Below are 17,132 nucleotides of genomic sequence, written 5' to 3'. Positions count from 1 at the left end.
AGAATAGGAATTATTGGGGACAGAGGACTGAATTGAAAGGTTCAAGTTTCACTGCATGAATTTAACCGCTTGACACATTTATATTCTAGCATCTCCACTGTTGTCTGACAAACATAAGCATTCGCGAGAAAACTCTTGCCTGTCCCCCAGAGAGAGGCCCTGCAGTGCCATCTACCCTACTCCTTTGGAAACCTCCCAGGTAGGAAGCTTGTTGGGAGTCCCCTGAACACAAGTAGCTAAGAAGATGATAAAGGTGCTTGTTGAACTTCGAGCAGATTCAGCGTGTGCTCACTGCTGTTAATTTTCAAGGATTTTTTTTCTTTTTTATTTTTATAAGCAAATACTCTAAAATATTTTACACGAGAGAGATGTGAATAGAATACAGGGTGCTTGATCACATTTCTGCTTGCTTTGTCTAGGTTTAGAGCTGCTTTTTAATATTTGGTTACTGCAGTGAGAGAGACGCAAAGACTTACCAGGTGATACAGACTGCTTGTGTGAAACTGCAGCGTTTGTTCAATCTAGGGAAGAAGAAAGAAAGAAAAATTGTTATCACGGCAGTTGTCCATGTTGACCTCCCCTTTATTTCTTCTAAAATAGCTAATCCTAGCCACTGTGAGATAATAACCCACTCCATGTGGCAGTTCCTATTTTTCAGTGTAATTTCAGAAAATAAAGACATTTTGTTATTCCAGAGAAAAGAATTAGTTGAGTTTTTACCTTAAAATTACTGTTACATAGGTCTGTATGAAACTTGTATCTTTTGAGTTATCTGAAATGCAAAATCGGCTTGGTGAGCTGGTCAATTTTGAATCCTTATTTCATCTTTTCTTCTTAATGGACCTACTTTCCTAAAGTGCTTTTCTTTAACACAGTTGCTGCTTTAATCCATGCCATCATACAGTGCACCTCTTGCTGAAGCTGAGAAAGACAAGAACATAAGTACAGTGTAAAAGGCCCTCCTCTCAACACTCTCATTTCCACCAGAGGTTTTGCCTCTGATACAAAGCAACTTGGTAGTCCAGGATCCTTTATTTTAGAAATGTTTTGTTGGTTTCTCCTTAGTTGTATTCTTGTCCCTTGCTTCTTCAGTTATTGAATTGGCTCTTGATTTAATTTTTTCCTCTTTTCTGTTTAAGTCCTCATGCTGTTACCTGAGGGCTTATGAAGTAATACAGAGGTTTAGCCAGACTTAAGGGCAGTTCTTGGGAACTACTTACTGATATATCTACTGGGCACTTTCTTAGTGTTAGTGGAGCCAAACCACATACAGGAAAGACCAGGAGATGTTCTTTAAATACAGCGGTTTTACAGTTTGCCGCAAAGAAAAAATTATCCCATTTTTGCTCCCAGACCGCAAACTCTTGCTTTACCAAGTGGAATGCGACTTCTATCCCCCACTCTACCCGAGATTCGATAAGAGAGGCTGAGGAGCTCGTAGTCCCAGTCTCCACTCTCTCTGAGACTCGCCCGGCAGGAAAATCTCCCAATCTCTCTCTACCCTCAGTGTCCCAAGATAGGGTAAGTAGAAAATTATCTTGCTCGTACAGTGAAGTATGTTTCAAAGATGAGAAGGTCTGACAGTTTCTTTCTGCCCTCATAACCATAAATGAGGATATATCTTTCTGGGGAAAGGTGCAATTTCTTTCTTTCGCTCTATTCCCTGAGCAGTAAAAATAGACTGTGATCAGAAACCAAATTCTGATTCTCTGCCTTCTGATTAAGAAGGGGAAAAACAATCCTCAGGACAATTGTAGGAGATATCTTAGAGAGACCTGCAACTCTCATTAGAATTTTGAAGCCTAAACTGTTCCTTGTTCTTTCTGTTTTTATTCTAATAGTCTTGATTGGAGCTTCACACTGAGTTAATGAGGAAAGGAACACCCGTTTATAAATGTTATGTCTTAATGAATGCAATTTTCACAATAGTTTTTTCAACCGGGAAAGATGAGACGCACAGGCAAATTCCTGCACTTCAAGTCCAAATCAAGCCTTTCAGGCCGTAGGTACCTCATTTAAGGAAGCTTGATGGACTTCATAGAACAAGACCACAGCAGTACTGCATCCGCTTCCCTCATTGAAATTGATGCTCAAGGTTATCTATGTACAGCTGTTTTCAGTCAACATCCATTTGTGCTTGCTTTTTAAACTCTGGCTGAGTGTCTCTCCAGCTCTTCCCATGCTCTGAAGAGGAATGCCTGCTGTCATTGACTGGCCAACAAGCCTCCTTGGTTTTTGCACTATTGTTCTTCTTAATGGAGCTTTTGGGGTTTTACCGTTTTGGGGTTTTTTTGCGTCTCATTAAACACCCTGTGATTGCTCTTGTTCTTCCATATGGTTTTATATTTCATTGTTTTAGTATGTCCTCGTTTCTTTGTATTTCATTCAGCTTTTGTCTCTCTATCTCCTCCAATTTCAGTTGCTTTTTCAGCCTTTGCTCTTTACCTTCACAACAGAAAACAGATATCAACACTTGCCCACCAGATCCTAGCGCACTGCGGACTCACCAGGCAGTGAACATTCAATCCAGACCAGGCGGGAACATGGGATGACATATTCTGTCACGTTAGAGTACACACGTAGTTACACCGCTCAGTTTAACATTAAATCCAGGAAAACAGATATTACTCGATCCAGTATGACTGTAGTACAGCATAGATAGGCAAACCTAACGTTAAGTTAATTAGCCAAGTATTTGCTCCTCACTTTGAAACACGGAGCCGCAACATGTTAGATCGATGTTCATTATTTTGCAGCTGGGTTTGCCATCTTGTGGAACCACAGCGTAGTGCCTCGCTGACTCGGCATGGTCTTCTGTGAGCACTGGAAGGAGATACAAGAATGAGATTTGATTTGGACTTCACTGATTGTCTGATCTAGCTTTAAAACAAAAAAAAAAAAAGGGAAAACAAAAAAGTAAAGTTTATCTGTTCTCATTGCCTTTGGAAAGTACATCCAAATTACTGTTCATACGGCATTACCTGTACGCTGTTTACAACTGTTATGAAGACAAACTAGTGACCCACAGATTATTTGACTGCTGCCAAAAGAAATAACTAGCAGAAGTTTTAAAGTGTTTCATAAATTTGTGTGTTTTTTAAAAAAAATAAATATTCAGAAAAGGAAAGACAAACACACTTTATGTGTTTCTTATCCACAAGAGAAGTAAGAACACTGCTATCAAAAAAAGTCAGGGTTGGAAATAATACACAATGCTCTTCTAAGATAACAGCCATAACTTGAATATTGTCAAACATCAAACCTTGTTCAGATCCTGATTCTGCAACGAAATTATTGCAGATCTATCGCTGCACTTGTTTAGTAATCTATCAAGATACCACTTGAGGAATGAGCCTTATTTTGTCTTTTTAGGGAGCTGGAAACTGTCAGAACTCAGTACATAGTAATCCTCCCTTTGATTCCAGTGTGTACAGCTTTCAGAAAACTGGTCTACTCCCTATTTGTAGACACGTATTTTTATTAAACTATTTCTGTTCTTAAGTGACATTTATCTCTCTACCCCCAAAGTAGACCTGTGTGGTGGGGATAATAACACAAAGATATTTGTTTTCTTAAAGGTTACTGAAATACAGCAGCAGCTATGCCTAAACTGTGCTGTTCTCAATTTACAGAGAATGCTGTTTAATCATATTGGAGATGGTGCTTTGCCACGAAGTGACTCCAATCTGCCAGGTCCCGACAAATGTGAGTAGAAATGCTGCACCATACCAATCTGGGAAGCAATGAAAAGATAATTAATCTGTCATATTCCTGTAGAATCCTAATTGTTTTGAGCGTATATTGTCATCTCAAAGTTTCAAAACATTCTAACTATCTAAATTATGCTAACACTTTTCAGTTTCAAAACACTTGGCCAAAAAGCGGGGGGGAACGTGGTGTTTCTTTGAACTGAGCGTTGCACTCAGAAGGGCCCAGAAGTTTGCAGGAAGGGGTGATGGAGCAGAAGGTAGCTGCAGGCTGCCTGTGAGAGCTGTCCTTTCTGCTTCTCAAGAGAGACGTGTGGGGCGATGAACCCTGGACATGAACTTCTGGAGACAGGGGCAGAGAGAAGCTAAAGAGATGGATCGAATCCTGAAGTTTGGTATCTGCGAGTCCTCTTTACCGAATAGTCAACGTGCTTTTGGTTATGCTTTGATGGAAGAGAAAATATCAATTTGTGGTTTGTTATTTTTGGGGGGTTTTGTTTGTTGTGGGTTTTTTCATTAGAGTAAATGAGAAACCTATGAATTTCATAGACAAAATACTGCCTTTTGTAATTTTGCACATGGGGAAATTCAGTATTGTTGGCACAGTTATTGTGCCAAGATTTCATTACGTGCTCCACATCCATAATATGCTCCATCATTTCACGATGTGCTGCCCTTTGTGGTACCCTGAATAAAGTAGACAGTAAAAAAGGTGTATTGAAAATACATTTTTTTTAAGAATATGCTGTAACAAGAACTGACCAGGAGTCAGATTTCCATCAATAAGAGCTGATTTTTATAAGTATTGTTGTGTCCAAGTTTTTATGAAAGCTCAAGCGTGGAATTTTTCACAGGGCTGAAAAACATATGAAATAATTTAACATGGAAATGACAAAACTTTTCCACTGGCCTACGCAGCCAAGTACGTTATGGAGCTGTTAAAATAAAATATTCTCTGCTGGAGACTTTAGCAGTCCAAAGAACTGACTGCTTGGATGACTTAAAAGAAAAAATGGCTTGTCAAGAGATTCAGGCATTTGAAGTACCCAGGTCTGGTGCCAAGCCATTTTTAGGATGAGGGTAAAACCATACTGCTAGGTGACAGCCTACGATAAAAAGCAAGCAATGTATTGCATATTTTGGCAATAAAAAAGTAAAATGATCCTCTAGAAAAGAGATCATTCTGTGCACTGTTCTCAGGGTCAACTAATGTGCAATTATAGTATAACAATATTGTTGTAGTTACGAAACAAATATTATTTGTACTTTACTTTTTGTATTAAGTTTGGTATATACTGGTATAGTGGGATTACAGTCCTGAGAGCCCTTGGTGTTGCTATAATAATTGATAATATTTGATAATAATAATAATAATAATATTTTATTATAATAATAATAATTGATAATAATTGATAATTGATAATAATTGATACCATCGGTTAGCAGCAATACTTTGCTTTTCGCTTCATCTTTGTAAACGAGCACGGAGTCCTTGCATGTGGTTCTCTGCTCACAACTATGAAATAAGCACACAAGAAGGAAACTGTCATGGCAAGGCAAGAGGTTTGAGGCTTTGAGGGGGGGGGTGGTGGTGGTGCTTTTTGCAGGGGGGGAAGGAGGGAGGTTTGAAGCAGGTTTTTTCCATTTTTTACAGGACATGTCAGAAAAATTGTAGGGTTTAAGTTACCTTTTGTCCCGTCCGTGTTAAATGCCCTGTCTATCTGACAACCTGTTGGTTACTTGATAACATGAGATAATTCAGTTCTGTTAAGTAAGCTGTTCCAGGCCCTATGGGATTGTTCAATTATAAAGTCATAGAATTTGGTAAAAGTCACACAGACAAATGCAACATCCAGTTTTAAACATTTCAAAGTGATAGTCAGTTTACTTGATCAAGTAAAGATCCTTGATCATGGTTACAGTGTATATAATTTTTCTTAGTCCTCAATAATTTTTTTCTTTTCTTTTCCAGCCATCTTCATTTCTTTAAATTTTTACTCCCTCCATTTTGTACCCTTCTTTCCGCTTTCTTTCAATTCTGAATTTGTAGTCTGTGCAGGCAACAAAAGACTGTTAGGACTGAAAGCTTTCTGAGGGAGGTTGATTGGAATTTGGCGAGTTCCTTTCTCTAGTCCCTTCTGTATATAAAATGAGTTAATGGAAACGGTTTAGGAATAGTCTTTTCCTCTCTGCCTAGAAACCTTTAAATAGGAGTCTGGTGCAAAGATAAACTGATTATATTAACAGGCTTCAAGCTTATCTCCCTTTGTGGCTGGATTTGCAGTGCACCAGAGTGCTGTCTCAGCTCCTGCTGTTGTTGATGGTCCAAACCCTACACAATTCCAAACTGACCTGAGGGCCAGATGCATACATGAGGCAACCAGAAGACCGACAGCCATTATTTAAGAGCTTTTCAAATACTGATGTAATCATGAGAGCCTTTCAGGCAGGCTTGTTAAGTTGTTTAACATTTTCACTCTGTTATTTTTACCCTCATGGGTAAAGGCAAGTCAGAGAGCTAGAAGTGTTGACGCCTATATCGGCTTTTTCATTCTTTTCCAGCTGTAAACACCACTCCCAGCAGCTGGAGCCTGGACAGTGGGAAGGAAGCCAGAAACACATCAGAAAGTGGAAAGCTTATATCTCCTCCTGTACCACCAAGACCTGCACAGACTGGTGAGTTAATGGACATTTCAGGTTAAGCTCCAGTAAAAAAAATGTTTACTTGAGGGCTTAGATTCTTTCCACTCTGATTAATGTTTAACTTCTTGGTCAGGTTTATTTATTATTTGATTACGTTCATGGAAGGCTGTAGAAATGCCTTCGCAGGTATTTTCATCTCATGACATGTTCTCTCTAGCATTCTGTTTTCAATGCTCTGCCCCTTTGCTTAATAACTGTGTAGTTTCAGACAGTTCATGCTGGTACTAGGGAGGATAATAAAATTTAATCTTTTGATCTTATGATAATTGGATGTTAGCAATCAGAAATGATCATTAACCACAAAGAGTCTTATTGGCCAGAAAATGCACAGCAAGCATGGAAGTACACGAGTTCTGTTGCTATAACCAATTTGCCTTTCAAAAGATTAATTTCCATTTAAAAGAAGGACTGGTTAAGTGATCCTATAAATATAATTGTTCTCAAGGGAGTGAAGATGCTTTTTGTGTTTTAGACTTATGCCTCAAAGTATGTCCAGGCATGTTTGCATTACACTTACAGGTAAATGTTTGATATAAGTACATTATGTATTGTCTGTTCTTCTTATTTGACATACAAATACATAATACATTTCCTAAGAGAAGAAAAAGAGGGGGGACAGGTTATTATATGGACTTTTTTGAATCCTCATCGTTTGGTAGGATATAAACCAAGTTACAGTGATACAAAATTTGTCAGAGAAGATGGATGCAGAAATTTCCTATTGGTTGTACTGCAAGATAATCCTGAGAACAAAGTAAAATAAACAAAAACTAAAACTATTTGCAGCCATCAGGCAAGTACCTAGAGGGAAACTATAATGCTTGTGTATAGAATGATCTCCTATGCACTTAAAAAGATTTCTTAGTGAAAATTGTAATACCAAGAGTGCACTGAAATCTTTCTAACTTTACAGCATCACCAGCAAGACACATAGCCTCCATTTCCCCTTCTCCTGCTGGCAGATCACCAATGAAGGTACTGTCTTATTACAGTGAATTGCCTTTGTGGGACAGGTCATATGCATTGTTGGGTAGACAGTATATATTTAACATACATTATTTGGGATTATATTATGTTTTCCTTTTATTATTGTATGCCTATACAAAAACCATTCACAAGAGTAAGTAGCCATAAAAATTACGGCAGCTCTGAAGATGGTCAAAACTGCAGGGAAGAAACCTAATCTTCAGACTCTTTAGCCTCTCAATATAATCAAGTTCACCTCAGTCAGTGGACAGAAGGGAGTGTAAGAAAGAAATACAAGAGCTGCCTGATGGTCTGCCTGGTCCAGAATTCTATCTCCAACAGTGGCAAAAGGGCAGATGCCAGATAAGGAGAACCTGTTGTGCAACCCATCACTCTTACTCCTCTAGCATCTAGAGCTGTTGGATTAGAGGGTGTGTTAGAGAGTAACCCCTGCTTCAGTCATCTTAATGTCCATTTCCTCTGCAGAACGATCCAGCAAGGTTGTGTAAGAAGTTGGAAGTAGTTTGAAGCCTGACAGTAGGAAGCGTTAAGCACAGGCTGTGAATAAGCATTGGTTCTTCTCCGGCAGTTAAACACTCATAGCAACTGGGGATCCAGGCTAAACTGAGCAGGTTTCGTTTCTGTTTTAAGATATTTGAATGTGTTGGTACCTGCTTGTTGCACAACAACTTCTTGGTTAGAACAGGATATCTGTGTCTCCCACAGCACTAGAGGACAGGAACACGCAGCCTGCATATTCCAGGCAAACCCCGGTACTGGCAGACTGCACAACATTAGTCTTGGGAATAGCCTCTACCACCCCATGGAAGCTGGGATAATTCTGCCGTTAGAGACATGAGGGTCAACAGCCTGAAAGGAGAGCAGATAGAAAGGAGCGTGACTGGGGCTTCAGGCACTCGGGTGCAAGGGCAGAGGGAGACAGCCCTGCTGAAGTGGTCCCTCAGCTACCCAATGCCTAACTAATGCTGCAGAGGCGCACATCTCTTGTGGGGGAGGAAAGTGGCACCCCAAAACGCCTCCTTTTCCCTTGAGGTCCCTAATCGCAAGTCCACAGTCATTCTCCTGTCATCCCATGAGCCTGTAACATTTCCACTTGAAGCTGCACAGTGGTCCGGGTTCAACACAGCAATTGTGCTGGCCATACGAGTGCCCTGTATTCCTGTTACCATAGTATACCTTCTGCTGAAGTAAGCACCGATCTCCGATTTCCCACTAGCTGTTTGCTAGGAAGCTCTTTCAGAGCATTAGGATCTGGTATAAAAGGTGAGAGACTCTTCCTTTTTTCCTGAACGGACTCAGTATTGATGATTCTTAGGGATGTTTCAAGCTCGTCCTAACATTTTCTTCTAAAGGCCTGGACAGAATTTAAGTATTTTATAGCCAAAGTCTGGATTGCCACTTGGGAGGGGAATGCTGGCCCAGAATACTTGTGAGAGTTGCTGGATCTCACTTCGAGCATCCATGAATTTCCAGACTGTTTTGGTGTCTAGACTGTTAGTGACTACTGGTACAAGCAGCCTGCGCTGCCGTCAGGAACCAAATGCTTACCCCTGCTCAGCTCCTAAATTGAAGCAGGCAGGGTTTACACATATTTGCTCTTGTTCTGAATGACAAAAACAAAGGTCCTAAATATTATCTATGGTCACTTAATCCAAGTGTCAAGTGTTCTTGGAACTTGCACCAATTACGTCATTTATTTGAAAACCTTGACCCTGGATGTTTGTGGGAGTAGGAGCGCAGCTGCAGCCTCCTCACATGCAGAGGAATGGAACCTGAAACAAGTGGTTAAACAGGCTCCTCGCAATTTCTGAAATGTCTTCAACACGTATTAAGCTTTAAATAAAACTTGCTCTGCTTTTCCCTAGCCGTATACGGGGCTCAGGTTTTTTTTGCCTTTGTTCCAGCTGTTGTGTGCTGCCGGAGAAGGCCATCTTAGTACAAAGCCACTGATGTAAATGAAGAATTTTTTTTTTCCGTTGCTTTCAGTGCACTGTGGATCCAGTCCTAGATGGATAACTAAGATTATCTCAACAGCATAAAGTCAGTGCAGCCAGCTCTCTCCAGCCATGCCCCTCTCCTTTCCCCCCTCCCCACCCTTTGTTGCATGGCTCACACCCTCACCTCAAGCTGAGCAGCTGAGCGCCAACCAGTGCAACAAGAACTGGGGGGAGAAATTGGTCTGTGATGCGATTTCTCCATCCCTTTTTTAGCCTGTGCTAGAGGCCATTAAGTCTAGATTGTTGCAGATGGCTCTGGTCAAAATTAGGTATGTCGCAAAAACTTTTCAGCTTGCGAAGTATGGTCTAACCTTTTGCAGTTTTCAGTTGAAATTGCTTCACTAGAGTTAGGGACTGCTCAATGTTTTTAGGTAGGGCTTTACTGCCCCTGCCTTACTCTTCGTTGTCAGCACTGTTGTTGCCGCTTGGGCCCTCAGCTCCCCGTCCCTCACCTTCCCCCACAGCCCTGCCAGGCCGCTGGGGCAGCCGTTTGCAACCTTAGTCCTCCGTTGGACCCTCATCCCCAGGGCCCGCAGTGCTGTTTTGTGTTTCATCCAAATGGCACGGTGTGTCCACGGAACGCCCGGGAGGCGGGGGAGAGGGAGGCTGGAGCAGCTGTGGTTCAGAATGCTGTCTGCAGCCGCCGTTACCTTGGCATCCGCTCTGCGCTCCACCTCCGACGCCGGCGTTATGGCGTGCTCGGAAATGATGCCACCATGTAAATGCACTTTGCCTTGCATGACGGTGCACTAAAACCGTGAGGAAAAGCTTTGGGAAGTGAAATCGGATCGTGCGAGACCGAAGCAGCAGCCGTGAGGGGGATGCAAGTCCTGAGCTTTGGCGTTAGGGGGCAGGACGCCACTAGGTATGCCCTGCGCGGGGTTACGCCTTTCGCTTAAAGCCAGGAAAACTCAGGGTTCATTTTAAAGGCTTCCAGATTTTTCCAGAGCATTGTGATAGTAAGATAACATTTAAATGTAGTTTTACTTCCACTTACATGAATTACTGGCACGAACACTGGTTAAAGCGTACCTAGGCACTCTTGACATGAGCTTTTTATTGGTTTCTTATTGGATCTTAATTAAACAGTGACACAAATGTTTATGTTTATCGAGCGTCAGAATCTGTGCACTGTATAATCTGTGTGTTTTCAGTCTGAGTGCAGGAAAGCTCTGCCTCTTTTCCTCCAGGTAAATTATTGTTCTTCCCTTTCTTTCCTCCTTTCGAGCAGGGGCCTGTGCAGTCATTCACCCCGTCTCCGGTGGAGTATCATTCCTCGGGGCTCATATCCAACTCCCCGGTGCTGTCGGGGAGCTACAGCAGCGGCATCTCTTCGCTCAGCCGATGTAGCACGTCGGAGACGTCCGGCTTCGAAAGCCAAGGCAGCGAACCGTCAGGGACTGTCCCAAGCTACAGCGTTCCTGAGGAGCCTGTGAGAAAAGAAAGTAAAACCCCGCCGCCTTACAGCGTGTACGAGCGGACTTTGAAACGCCCCGTTCCTCTACCTCACAGCCTCTCCATCCCGCCCGCCGCCGACCCGCCGGCGCTGCCGCCCAAACCGCAGCTGGTCCGGCCCAACAACCTGGAAAACAGCAGCGGCAGGAGGACTGAGCAGGTGCCCCGGCCCAGGCCTCTGCCCCGCAAAGTCTCTCAGCTATGAGATAGCCGCTTTTATATGCGATTGCCGCCAATCCTTTACCGTTTAAGAAACGACATTTTTTAAAAATGGTGAAACGCGTTTAGTTAGGCACTTTAATATTTGGCCCACCTTTTCTTTTGAGCAATTGCGAAAAGCTTATTAATATTACGTTGCACATTTGAAATGAAATTACTAATTTAGGTTGCCAGATACTATAGGAAGCATGAATGAGAGGATTTTTTTTTTTTTTTAATTTCGTGGTGATGAATACTGATAAATGCTTTTATTTGTACTTTATTTTTATTTAAAAAATTAAACCTAAAACCATATAACTCTCATCTGAGTTAGCCGAATGCTTCTTACAAAATACAGAATATACTGACTGGATCTTTACTACTAGAGATAAATGCACGCTTTCTAACAAAGTAGCCTGTAGACTAGGATGTTTCTGCAAGTAGGCTGAAAGTTGTTTCTCTTACCCGATGGAGAGGTTGGTCATTTCAAATGTCTGTGGAAAACCTGAGATGTAACACAAGTTATACTGCAGAGAACTGTTGTAAGAATGTGGTTTGGAATTTTTGAAACACACGCTTGGTTTATGTTGTTTTTAAGATGGAAAAATACCTGCATTTCATTCAGCGTACAGCACCGTTCTGGTGAACCTTGGTAAGGTTTTGTGCCATTCATGTATTACTGTACCTGACACATCCTTTTCTTTTTGAGGTGCAATTTACTTTTATTCTTCCGGTCAATGTTTTTTTGTTGTTGTTGTTTTTTTTAAAAAAAGCTAGCAGTTTGCTAGTGGAGGTTCTCTGCTGTTTTTGAAAGTTCACCCTAAAATACAGTCTGTGTATGAAATAAGTACGAATGAATTGTTCATTTAACTTTTATACAAGAATCAGCACTGACTAGCACCAAGGCAATACACTAAATGAACACATCTTTAAAAATACAAATTACTGGATATTGATCAATAAATTTCAAAAGCTAATTGCAAAGGTCATTACTAATTCCGTAAAAACCTAGCAAAAATTCTGAACAGCTCTTCGGATGCATACGTACCAGTGGAGTTGGGTTTTGGATTTGCTTTTGACCTTGAGTTCATCACCGTCATCTTTATTGTAGGAGAATGGTGTTTGGCCTTAGGTTGTATTTTAGTGACTGGCATCTGAAGAGCTCTGGAAAGCTAATGCCAAGCCGTAGGAATGTGGAGGCGGGCGGGGGGGGGAAAAAGCACCTTCTGTATGTAATTTTTGTATCCTCTTTCTTTTACTGACTGTTTAACATATGCTTGGGAACAGATGTGTGAACTGCATTTTAAATCATGCTGTTAAAAATATTCTCCCTCTTTTGTTGGGAAGCTCATGTTGATTTTAGCTGTGTGTTTGATTTGTTGATAGTTTAACTGGAAGAAAGTGACCACTTTTTATATTCTCTCAATTAAACCTTCAGCAGTTACAAGCTGTTGATGGTAGTTATAGAGGTTTTCTATAATAAATGTTCAAGTATTTTTGTACATAATTGGTAAATTTTAATAAGGAGTGTACCATTATGTGAAAAAGAAACAAACAGTTGTGTATGCAGTAAGATTGTTATAATTATGCCAAATACTTTATGTATGGAAAAAAAGAATATTTGTAAATATGTGCTTTTAACAATAATTCTGCCATATTGACTTTACAATTTTGAATGTCAGAAAAAATTAATATATGTTAAAATATTTATGTTTTAGTGAAAGTATTCATAACTTGAACAGGAACATATGAATTTTAGCTTTGTATCTTGCTGATTTCAAAGTCTGAAATTCCTTGAACTAGCTCTTGCTTTCTACTATAACATTTTTGTGTCTGTAACCACATCATAAAAGGTGTAGAAGGCTACGTATTTATGCTGATATAAAGAGGTAATGCCTGAGATTTAAATAAGGTGTCACAAGTAAGATAACAAAGCTGCTTTGATTTTATTTTTTTTCCACCCCTGTGTAGTTTAATAGATTTTGTTGACTAGTGCTTGAGCACAGTATGAATCAGTGTTATTTGCTCCTAAAGCCATTTTTTAATTTCTGGCAGTGAGCAGAGTTGATGACTTTATCATTTGCGTGCATTACTGAAGTCAGCTTTGCAGCAAAAACATTTCATGAAGTTTCTGTTTACCTAGACACTCATATTGGTTGCTGCACAATGTTAATATGGAATAAAAGGACTTGATTAATCTTTATAGTACAACTTGTTTTCTACAGAATGAGAGATGATAATTCAGTTTGTCATGGAATTAAAGTTCTGACTCCTTGTCTTGCTAAATCCACTTTTCTTTTTGTTAAAAATCTCCTGATGGACCTGGTTTTTCTCCCTATTTGGATCCATAATTGCTTTGTGAGACAATGTCGAGAGTATTGACCTGCTCTTCTGAGCCAGTGAAGAATGTAAAATTTACTAGGAGAGTTCACTGTAAATTAACCTGCATGAGCGCTCTGTTTTTATAACCATGACATCAGGAATACTCTGAACCATAGCAGACGGTGTAAAATTGACAGAGTACTCTAAAACCGAGCTGACACATTTTCTGCTTAGCCAGTTTTGACAAATTGATTCTGTAGATCAGCTTTTCAACCTGATTTCCTATAACAAATGTAGTATGAAATTTTGTTATGTATGTTGCAACACCCAGCGCTTGAAAACCTAATGTAAATAAAGGTCTCGTTTGAATTTTATGTATTACTCATAAATGTAGTTTTATCACTTTCTGGATGACAGTGAGTAATTCAGAAGCTCGTTCAGGAGGACCTATGAGAACAAGTTGCTGTTACTGCTCAATAGCTTGAATGTTAGCCAACGTATGCGTAATAGGTGAGATGATGTTCTATTCAAATACTGCATTTGAGATGCTGGTACCTCTGGGATGCCACAGAAACAACTGCAGACCCGGCTGGCTGGCTTTGAAATGTCGCAATTGAGACCTGTTCTCATGATGGGCTAATACCTCTGTAGTGAGATTGATCTCAATTATGATATCCCAAGTCAGCTCACAGCCAATAGCCTGTGTCCTGAAAGAAGCACCAAGCGAAGTTACCCCGGGATAGTAAAGGTTTCAGGGAAGTGCAGATATGGCCCTGTTCACATGGAACAGGGTGTAGCTACGCGTGTATCTTCTCTTCTGTATGAAAGTGGCACCTTGCCCTCCTGCCTGACCATTCTTCTTGTTCGCAGGTTGTCCAACAGCGTCTGTAAAAAGCACAGTGACCGAGCAAAAAGTTACCAACAGGCAGGAGTCAATGCCTGAGGTACAAGTAATGAAAAGCATCTTGTTTTGAGCATAACTGTGGTCAGTGAGGCATGTAGCAGCATCGTGTCAGTAACCCCAGGTGCTGACAGACACGGCTCTTTGCTCCAGAGCTCTGTTGGTAGCCCACAACACTCTGATGATCCAGGTAAAGCCTTGGCATTATGCCAGCCGAAGGGCAAAGCCCCATCTGCCGGGACAGTGTGAAAGGATATTCACCACCGGAGCCCTTTAGATTCTGACCTTGAAGCAGATTCTGTAGGAGAAAGCCCTTTCCTTCTTAATTTAATTAGCCTTTATCATTCTCCCTGTCATTTTAATTCAGCTTTTGACATATATTTCTTATAGGAAACTAGGATGATTAGTTGCTTTAGATAACACTAACAAAAAATCTTGTGATTAAATGGCTAAAATGTGGAAGCCTTAGGAATATGAAAGGTTGAGAGCTTCATAGCCCATGTGTGCACTAAGCATCAGGAAGGAGTGACTCTTCCTGGGTGGTAAGATAAGACTGCTGAAGAAAGAACATGAAATATTTTTTAAAATTGGATTGTTCGGTAAGGAACTCAGTGCGCTTGTAATGACAGTCTGCTCATGAATCACAAGGGCAAAGAGTTTGTAAATCCTAAAGCCCTGCAAGATATTAAAATATTTCCCTGGTTTTGCTAGACAGTATTTTTCTTACCTCACGGTGCATAATTCATAGTGTATTTTGCAATGAACATCTCGGTATTTTAGGGAGCAAATCCGTGTCCAAATTTCATAGGAAATAGCTGCTCTGATAGCTCATAAGCTGCTGAAATTTTGGTTATATATTGAAATGTTTTACATCATTGATTCTCTATTGGTGTTAGATCCAGTAGCGTATTTCAATTTGTTCCGTTTCCTGCGAAATTATTTTGCAGAGGGATTCTCTGCGTTACAGTCTTGCTTATTTGTGACAGGCTGCTATCGCTGCTGCTTTTCCTTGACCTCACCTCACCAACTTCCTTTGCGGTGTTTCCTCTGGCTTTTCAGAAGCAAGGCCGTCGGTGAGGGGATGCAGCGCAGGCACGACACAGCTCCTGGGGGGAGCATCGCAAGGGCCTTTGGAACAAAAGCTGGGGGGGAGTTTGCCTGCAGAGTCCCTGTAGGAGTTTGTGTTCACAGACATAGCGATGGCTCAAGGACAGGGACTAAACTCACTCACTAAAACCAGGAGGTGGGGGGTAGGTAATGTCCCTGCAGGGACTAAGCTTTGACAAAGAGTGAAACTCAGTCCCGGCACACCCTGTAAATGGAAAACCTTTGCCTTGTTTCATGATCCTCCTCTTTTCACAGAAAAAAATAGGTAGATACAATTTTATTTCAAGATAGTTGTTGAGCGTGGGATAAGGGAAAATAAACAACTCCTGTAAAGGGAGCAGAGAAATGTTGAATCTACACTTTAAGCCTAAAATGACTTGAGAGACCCTTGCTCTGGGTCTTTGGGCCGGCTGCTATTCAAGGGATGTATCTTGTGCAATGCTTTGTCCTTGCACTCTGAATACGCTCTGGTAGAGCCAAAGCAAAGAGCTCCGTAGATCCAACAGCCCCCGCTCTCTGAGCCCCCATGCCAGTCTCATTTTTGGCACCTGTTGGAAGAGGAGGGCTTGCTGCAGGGGTGATGTCTGGAGCGGGGTCTGCGGCGGCCTGACCACTGTGCTTGTTTTTGAGGCATTCACTTCACCTTTGTAAATACGGTGCTGCGGTAAAGCCAAGGATGCGATGCAACGCCCAGTGAAATGAATGCAAAGGTTCATATCAACGTTGTCAGAGACTGGCACGTGTCCAAGAGGAGTTGGGCGAAAGCAGCCGATGCCTGATGAATTTAGTCCCACCTGAAGAAAATAAAACAGTCTAACACGGACCACAATACACTTTACAATGAACGAAACACATCAATAAACAGCTATTTTTTTTCGGCTAGCGCATTAGGAGATGGAGCAGCAAGTATTACTGTGCTGCGCTCTTCTCAGGCCATTAAGTGCAGCAAAGGAAAACTGTGCACACTGGACAGAGGCTTTTTATGTTGCCAAGGAGAGCTTTCCTGCATCTGCAGTCCCCCATCCAAGTTCTGTCTCAGAACTGAAGCACGTCCTGTCAATACCCCTAAAGCTATAATTCAGTGGAGTTTTTATAGCTGTAAAACCTGAGCTGCATGATGATAAGCAGGCAAAAATCAAAGCAAGTCGTAACCTGCTCCTTTGAACATGCAGACAGGGTCTGTGGGGCAGCAAGCAGGCAGAAAAAGAGAGAAAACTATTTTTCAGGTCATGAAGATCTATTTTGACTTCTGCAATATTTGCTACTTTTTGAGAAGTGATGGATTTTTACCCCGTACTTTACAGGGTTTTTTCCCTCTGTGTGAGATAATGCTGGGGGGTGGCAGTGGTTTTCGCTGGTGTCCATGTAGGTTTGAATAATGTTACTCTTCTTGTGCCTGCAGAAGATGGGTTTTTTCTCAATCACATGCAGAGAAAGGAAAAGACAGGAAAAAAAGAGGAAGACAGAAAAAATTGTAGTCAGTGATATCTGAGCTCTTAGCTTAGAGGTGGTCGCGTTCAGAGCTCTCTCGCTGTCCCTTGATCCCAAACCTTCAAAGGGTGAAGATCAGTTCTAAGTTGTGAGTTTATTGCTTGTTTGAGTGTAGATTAAAAATAGCTTCCCAAGCCTGGAGAAGAATTCATTGTGTTTATGAATGAAGCTAAGCCCGCAAGCACCTCCAGCGTTCACTGTAACACCCCCAAAGTATCGGAACGCGAAAGGATAGCCACTGAGAGACACAAGTTCACGCGTTGT

At 41.3% G+C, this 17,132-nt stretch overlaps 1 protein-coding gene across 4 annotated transcripts in view; it reads left to right on the top strand.

The window, feature by feature from the left end:
* The window catches only part of DOCK4 (dedicator of cytokinesis 4), a 254,777-nt gene extending 241,034 nt beyond the window's left edge, over positions 1 to 13,743 (top strand). For 2 of the 4 annotated variants that reach the window (XM_063323182.1, XM_063323181.1), the window contains 6 exons: positions 90 to 199; positions 1,354 to 1,521; positions 3,633 to 3,705; positions 6,270 to 6,383; positions 7,324 to 7,385; positions 10,626 to 13,743. In XM_063323182.1, coding sequence (XP_063179252.1) covers positions 90 to 199; positions 1,354 to 1,521; positions 3,633 to 3,705; positions 6,270 to 6,383; positions 7,324 to 7,385; positions 10,626 to 11,054 — 956 coding nt within the window. In that variant the 3' untranslated portion in view covers positions 11,055 to 13,743. The remainder of the gene's footprint in view (positions 1 to 89; positions 200 to 1,353; positions 1,522 to 3,632; positions 3,706 to 6,269; positions 6,384 to 7,323; positions 7,386 to 10,625) is intronic. The other 2 variants (XM_063323184.1, XM_063323183.1) reach the window with 1 other exon arrangement.
* Positions 13,744 to 17,132: the final 3,389 nt, after the last annotated feature.

This window comes from Chroicocephalus ridibundus, chromosome 1 (assembly GCF_963924245.1).
Source record: "Chroicocephalus ridibundus chromosome 1, bChrRid1.1, whole genome shotgun sequence".
Classification (NCBI taxonomy): Eukaryota; Metazoa; Chordata; class Aves; order Charadriiformes; family Laridae; genus Chroicocephalus; species Chroicocephalus ridibundus.
The sequence above is the reverse complement of the archived record's forward strand: the minus strand, read 5'-3'. Positions and strand labels throughout refer to the sequence as shown.